Source organism: Tupaia chinensis, unplaced genomic scaffold, assembly GCF_000334495.1.
Source record: "Tupaia chinensis unplaced genomic scaffold, TupChi_1.0 Scaffold149383_1, whole genome shotgun sequence".
Classification (NCBI taxonomy): Eukaryota; Metazoa; Chordata; class Mammalia; order Scandentia; family Tupaiidae; genus Tupaia; species Tupaia belangeri.
In genome coordinates, this window is record NW_006209227.1 from 1249577 (window position 1) to 1256805 (window position 7229).

General features: G+C 42.0%; 1 protein-coding gene across 2 annotated transcripts in view; it reads left to right on the forward strand.

Annotated features, from left to right (window-relative positions):
- The first annotated feature begins 259 nt into the window (after positions 1–259).
- COPS7B (COP9 signalosome subunit 7B) overlaps positions 260–7229 on the forward strand; it is a 29661-nt gene continuing 22691 nt past the window's right edge. For both annotated transcript variants that reach the window (XM_006171128.3, XM_006171129.3), the window contains exons 1-3: positions 260–470; positions 3574–3649; positions 7012–7100. In XM_006171128.3, coding sequence (XP_006171190.1) covers positions 309–470; positions 3574–3649; positions 7012–7100 — 327 coding nt within the window. In that variant the 5' untranslated portion in view covers positions 260–308. The remainder of the gene's footprint in view (positions 471–3573; positions 3650–7011; positions 7101–7229) is intronic.

Genomic DNA, 7229 nt, shown 5'->3' on the forward strand with positions numbered 1-7229 from the left:
ATCCTGGTTGGGTTAAAGGAATTAAAAAGTGTTGCCTCTGGAAGAGGGGCAGATGAAGATGAAGTGACTTTTACATGGTTAGTTTCATTTGGATCTGAGGAAAAGATCCCTTTAACTGCATGTTGAACTCTACGTATCTCACAAAGTGGTCATTGCATCTGGACTCAAAAGTTGTTTTTTTCCTTATAAACACTATAAAACTGAAGTATTCTGGCATCTGATCCAGCATTAAGTAAGAAGAAACTTTGCAAAGGAGCAGGAAGAATGCTTGACATCTTTTTCTTTTGGACAGATCTCAAGACCAGAGAATGGCAGGTGAACAGAAACCCTCAAGTAACCTCCTGGAACAGTTTATTTTACTAGCCAAAGGTACCAGTGGCTCAGCCCTCACTACTCTCATAGGCCAGGTCTTGGAGGCGCCTGGAGTGTATGTCTTCGGAGAATTGTTGGAGCTGGCCAATGTACAGGAGGTAAGAGTGGTTTCTATACAATTTATCTTCTTTGTCCTAAGCCATTTTGTGATTCTCCAGGTTTTTAAGGCATTTTAGGGCAGAAATGAGGACACATGAGATGCCCTGTTGAGATAGAGATGGGAACTGGGGAGGGGGAGGAGATTGAGGACAATATGTGGGGCTTCTTTCAATCAATAGTCTCGTTTGAGCTTCAGTAAAATTCAGTGGGGTTGTTAATAATCTGAAGATAGTAATAACGTCAAATTGGTCCTGATAAATTAGAAAACTAGTGCTATAAGCATGGACTGATGTTTAACAGGGGTAGTTTCAGACATTTTTAGGGACAAAAACCTCCAGTGCAGTATAGATAAGGCAGATTGGTTAGGGACTTACACAGAAAATTATTAGTATTGTACATGAGGTGGGCATGATTAGGAGTCTGTTGCTCCTGTGGGAGAGGGGAGTGTTATGGTAAAGTAGATTCATTAAGAAGATAAGTCGTAAAAAGCTGAGAAGCAGTCCATTTTGCTTTGTTTGCTTGTTAGATTGTTAAAACCTCAAGGGTGGGCCAGCTGGTGGCATGGTGGTTAAGGCACCTGGATCCCGCCACCAACTGTGCAGTTCAAGGGCCAGATCCAGGCACTTAAAAAAAAAAAACAAACAGTAGGCACGTGTGTGTGTGTGTGTGTGTGTGTGCGCGCGCGCCCAAAATTTTGAGAAGAGAATGGAGGAGAAAGGACTGCAATGTGGAATTCCCTCCTAGAAGGTACCTTCTCATTTTCCCTTTTCTCTCTCTGTCTCTCTTCAGTGAGCACTTGTGCCCTGTAGCAAAACTAAAAAAAAAAAAGAAAAAAGAAGAAGAAAAATGACCAGACAGTATAGAGAGATCTAAAGCAGCCTATACTTTTCAACCTCTGCTTCTCTCTTAGGACACTGTTATTTTTATTCTCATTTTTTAAAAAGTGTGAGAATATCTTTATTGCTTGTGGAAGGTGCTCAGGAGCTCTTGGTGGGCTGATGGGGTGGGTCTGCTTCCTCTTCACCATCACAGGCTTCTGGTTATGCAGGGTGGCACTGATTCTGGATGGCCACTGTGCACAGATCGGAGTGGTGCTGCTTCTTACAATGTGTTGATGCCGCCAAGAGTGGCCTTGTGTTCTTGAAATGGTGGTCCACATGTAGCAGGTGGCTGCCTTTCATGTTCACTTCATTGCCTTCATGAATGCAGCACCTGTGCCTCGCACCTCCATTCAGTTGTAACAGGAGTTGCGTGAATCAGCCAGTTGTAACAGGAGGGGTTGTGGACCCTCAAGTTACTGGATTCAGTGCTGTAGGTAGGTCTGCTTATTCCTCTCCATCAGAAAGCTGGAACAGTTTTCCATGAGCATCCATTGCAGATGCCCACACATGACTCCTCTCCCTGTGGTGGCCAGAGATGGAGAGAGCCACTTTTATTTTTAAATACCAATTTTTGTTTGATGTCCTTCTTGCTAACTTAACTGTCAGCTCTGTGAGGGTAAGTTCTATTGTGCTCAACATTGTTTCTTTCTAGCTGAATTCCCGTCCTGACACACAGGAGGCTTTCAGGAAAACTTAGTATACCAGAGATGGAAAATGACTCCTGTGAGGAAGATTCGAGAGAACTGGAGTTATTTTCCACCTGAAGAGAAGGCTCAGGGATAATATGTTCCTTCATGAAAAGCCTGAATGAATATGCAGTAGTTGTTTTGTCACTGTGGAAGGTTAGCCAGGTGGAGATAGATGAAAATTAACGCTGGGAAGACTTTATTGATTTAGGCCAGTGGAAGAAGTTTGGGAATATCTGTCCTAGAGAAGATAATCTGTTCCAGCTAGGTTTTTAATTGTCTGTTTGAAAGCTGGGGCTAGATTTGGTAGTCTCTTCCACACTTCCACATTTTAATTCAGGAACGTCAGGTTTGTGATAAACTGGGAAGGCAGACTAAGGGACTGGAGTGTTTAGCAAGTCAGCTTTATCTCCCCGTAGTTTTTGTCTTCCCCTTTGTGAGCTGGGAGTAAGCTAGTTGATTTTCAGTAGTCCAGAATTATAAATGCTGTTCTTGAAATCATTGTTTAAAAGTGGTTAAAATTGAATAGTGTTGCTGTTGGTGTCTACAGAATAACATTTATTATTTCCATTTCAATTTACTGAGTTAGGTGAGTTGAAGAGTAACAGGACCATGTTTGTGGGTCATAGAAGCACCCGATTAGGGTAATGGACAGCAGAGCAGAACAGTGGTTCTTGCGTTACTCTTTATAGGTGGCACTTTGCCATCAAAATCAGTGAAGAGTAAGTAATTCTAACAGAAAGTTTTATTTGGGACAACCTGGTATCCTGGTTTCCTGCCTGGTTTTCAGTCACGCCTTACACTATGCCAGTCTCTCACAGGGTTCAGAGTCCACATGCAGTCCTGAAACTTGGAACCAGCCTAAGCTTTGTTCAGTCTGGGCTAATAGTATCTCTGCTGTACCTACCAAGCCTGTGTGTAGACGGGGCTGCTTGAGGCTCTTTTAAAAAAAATGAATTTATTAATTTTTTCTTTTTTTTTTCGAGAGAGTGTGTGTGCTTGCTGGAGAGAGAGAAATACAGAGAGAAAGTGAGAAATCCCCCCCCAGCGGGGTTAGCCATACCACAATTCCTTTTCCTCTATTCTCAGGATTTGGGGCATGCATGCACACACGCCTGGTGTGAGTTGTGAGTTTCAAGCTGCCAGGTCCGGGACTTGAATTGTGGTTGGCTATGTGAGAGTCCAGCACTTTAACCACTATGCCACCTGTTACCCCTCCCCCCCCACCTCCGCTCTGTTTTCATGCAAAAGGATCCTAAGAAAACTCGATTACTTGATGCAGTATGTGTGTATGTGACAAGAGTAGCTACTTAGAGGAAGAAAAGTCTGATTTGGGGCTTTGATAATGTAATTATTTGATAATTTTATTTAATAAAAATAATATACTTTTCCCAAAGAATCATTTAGAAGGGGCCAACTAATCAAGCATTGCACAGTAAATGGCTGTGGCACCTTTGGCACTTGCTCACCTGTCCTCTGTTTGAACACTGCAGTGACTAGAAAACAGCTGATCTGTGAACTGTTTTTCCCCTCAGCTTGCAGAAGGATCTAATGCTGCTTACTTGCAGTTGTTGAACCTGTTTGCCTATGGAACATACCCAGATTACATAGGTGAGTTGGTTAAGATCCTTCAAAAGACTTGGTTTGATTTTGTCACTCAGTTTGGAGGATTACAAGGTTTGAGATGTAAAGCATGGGGTGGGAGGGCTTCCTAACCTCTGTCTCCCACTGTACTGTGCTCTGTAGGTGACTTCACAAAAGGAAATTCCCTTCTTACCTTTTATTACTCAGTAGGTAAAATGGGAACTGCACGTGTGCCCATCTATAGATAGAGCCCTTGTTCATTTTCCAGATGAGATTTTTGAGGACGTGTTTGTAGGGCAGTTGGAGTGCAATGAAACTATCATAATATTCACCTATAAAATATTTTAGCATTTTAATTATTATAAATAATATAACCGTATTGGACAAAATTGAAAAATGAAAAAGTCACTCATAGTTGTACCTTTTCTAAACTACTTCTTGGCATTTTGTGATAGACGTCTCCACTTATGTTCATATTTTCTGTTACATGGGTGCGTTTATATTACATATGCAATTTATCTTGCTGTTTCCCCACTTATCTCGTAGGCATTTATCTATATTATAAGTTTTTTATTATTGATAATTTTAACATTCCATAATCTGATATTGTATAATTTTTTTTTCTAAAATGGGTTGAGTAAGTTCTTCTTTTTTTAAGTTACTTTATTCAATGTTATTTATTCATTCATTTATTTTTTTAATTTGATCAGAGTGAGACAGAGAGAGAGAGAGAGAAAGTAAGAAAGCAAGCCACCAGGTCCTGAACTCAAACCATGGTTGGCCATGTGGGACTGTCCAGCGTCTTAAACACCGTGCCACCTGCTGGTCCCTGATATTGTATAATCTTAGCCCATTCTCTGTTGGCATTTGGGTCATTTTAAATTAGAATCTTAACTATTAGGAATGTGGTACTTGAACATCTAAATGTTGACTTGTTCTGCCCCAGCTACTTTTTTCTGGCTTCCCTAGGGGTTTCTGGTGATAAAACAGTAGCCTGATACACAGGACCTTCTCTGCTATGTTACTGACTTTTCCTTGTTTTTCTCTGGACACTTCTACTTAGTCTGTGCTGCTGTCAGACTGGATAGCTTGTCACTTTGTGGTACATCACCTTTTCTTTTTTTTTTAATTACCAGAGAGTAAGTGAGCATGCCAGAGAGAGAGAGAGAGAGAGAGAGAGAGAAGAGAAGAGATTCACCCTAACAGTACATGGGCAGCAATAGGTTTTCCTCTATTTCTCCATCCTTTCAGGATTTGGGGCATGAACATACGCCTGCGTGTTTTTCCCCCAAGGCTGCAGGGGCCGGGATTTGAACTTCAGTCAGCCATGTGGGATCCAGCTGCCTATGCATAGGGCTTAACCACTTCACTTCTGGGCCAGCCTAACACAGCATTTTTTCTTTTTTTTTTTTTTTACCTTCACTTTGTCCAATGAGTGTGTGTCCTCTGTTTCTGTCCTCACTTACTGAAGAGGAAGCATTACATAGACTCTAGAACTAGACTGCCTGCATTTATATTCTAGCTCCACTTCTTAAAAGAATTATTTTTATTTCACTTTTTAAATTTATTTTAATTTGATCAGAGAAGGACAGAATAAGAGAGAGAGAGAAAGTAAGTGAGAAAGCGAGAAAGCAAGCTGCCAGGTCTGGGACTTGAACCGCAGTCAACCACATGGGAGTCCAGCACCCTTAACCACCACGCTATCTGCCGGCCCCTATAGCTCCACTTGTACTGGTTGTATCATTTGGCAAATTAAATATATGCCTCAGTTTCTCTGTCTGTAAAATGGAAGTAATAATACAAGTCCATAATCCTGTACCTATACTCCTTGAGGTTGGATGTTTCAGAAGTGAGAACTTTGGGGACTTCAAAAAGGTAATGTGTTGCATATCTCTTTTTTATGTAACATCCCCAGAGGGATGTGGGCAGCTTCATCATCACATGCATTTATAATTTTGCAACAAAACAGATGAATATTCATAACAAATGGGACAAAAAGCCTGTCTCAGTTCCGGTCAGGAACTGGTGAATTTCAGTACATGCTTAAGGAAAAAAAAAAATCACTTTAGATTCACATTTTTGGAATTGAGAATTCTTGTTAAGAGATTGTGGACATTGGGAATCTGTCTTGTGGCGTTGTTGTGTGGATTACTGGATATGTGTATGTATGTGTGTGTGTGTGTTGTGGGATTGTTGTAAGAATTAGCTGGATGTGTGTGTGTGTGTTGTGGAGTTGTAAGAGTTAACTGGATGTGTGTGAGGTGGGATTGTAAGCATTAGCTGGATATGTGTGTGAGTGAGTGGGGGGGAGAGATCCACACCACATGAAGGGTGTAATGTATCGGTTACCTGCAGCCCCTGCCTTGCTGTTTTCATTAATGTTATCACTAAAATTTTGCTCATCCCTCAAGGCTCATCTCAAATTCTACCTCTCCAATGAAGCCTTTCTTTTTTTAATCTCTTGTGTCTCCCACATAAAACTGTAATCACTTGCTCTTTTTTTTCTCTTCCCTTTCCTTTTTTCTCTCCCTTTTCTTTTCTCTCTGTCTCTCCCTCTTTGCCCTTTCCTGGTAGTTTGTACCTTTCTTTTTTTTTTGGAGAGGTTTTTGCTATAGGGCACGTGTACTCGCCAGACAGACAGAGAGACAGAGAGACAGAAAGCGAGAAATCACCCCCCGGGGGGATGACCACGCCACAATCCCTTCTCCTCCATTCTCCTCTCGGGATCTTGGGCACGCATGCACATACGCCTGGTGTGAGTTTAAGCCACCGGGTCTGGGACTCGAACCGCGGTTGCCTACGTGGGAGTCCAGCGACATAGCCATTATGCCAATTGCTGGCCCCCAGTTTGTACCTTTCTTCTGCTAGTACTGACTCACATTTGTTTGTTATCGAAACATCTGATTGTAAGACTGAAGACAAGTCCAGGGCCATAGAGTTGCACAGTTCCAGGCAGTTAGTGCCTCCTGGAGTTGTGCAGCATGGCAGCCTGACAAGGCCGGTCTCACTCATCCTCAGTTCCCTTTAGACAGCGCATTGCGCCTAGCACATGTTCAGTGAAGATGTGCTGAACTTAACTGAATGTCTCAGGAACCACAAATACAGTAGTACTCCATCAATATAACTGTCATAGTGTTTTGTTTGTTCCTGCTTGGCTTTTCAGGAGACTAAACTCTGTGTGTAGAGACTGAGTCTTGTCTTCTTTGAAAGCACATAGTCTTCCAAAGAGGACAGGAGGTGCTCATGGAATTTTTGTCCAGTGAGTAAGTGCGTAGTCATGACAGTGACTCAGCAGTAGATTTGGTTTAGAGAGATGGTGAGCTTATTCCATAAAAGAAATTCTAATTTTATTTTGTGTCTTGATTTTTGTGGTGGGTGGGACTGAGCAGCTAACAAGGAGAGCCTGCCAGAACTAAGCACAGCTCAGCAGAACAAGCTGAAACATCTTACCATCGTGAGCTTGGCATCGAGAATGAAGGTATAGTCCTGACCCCTTTCTGTCTTTCTTCTCACCCCAGGACAGGTGTCTCATTAGCATCAGTGAGGGAACTCCCAGCTGCCCACAGTGATATTGTAAAAGCATAAAAGTTGCTTGAGAAAGGGAAAG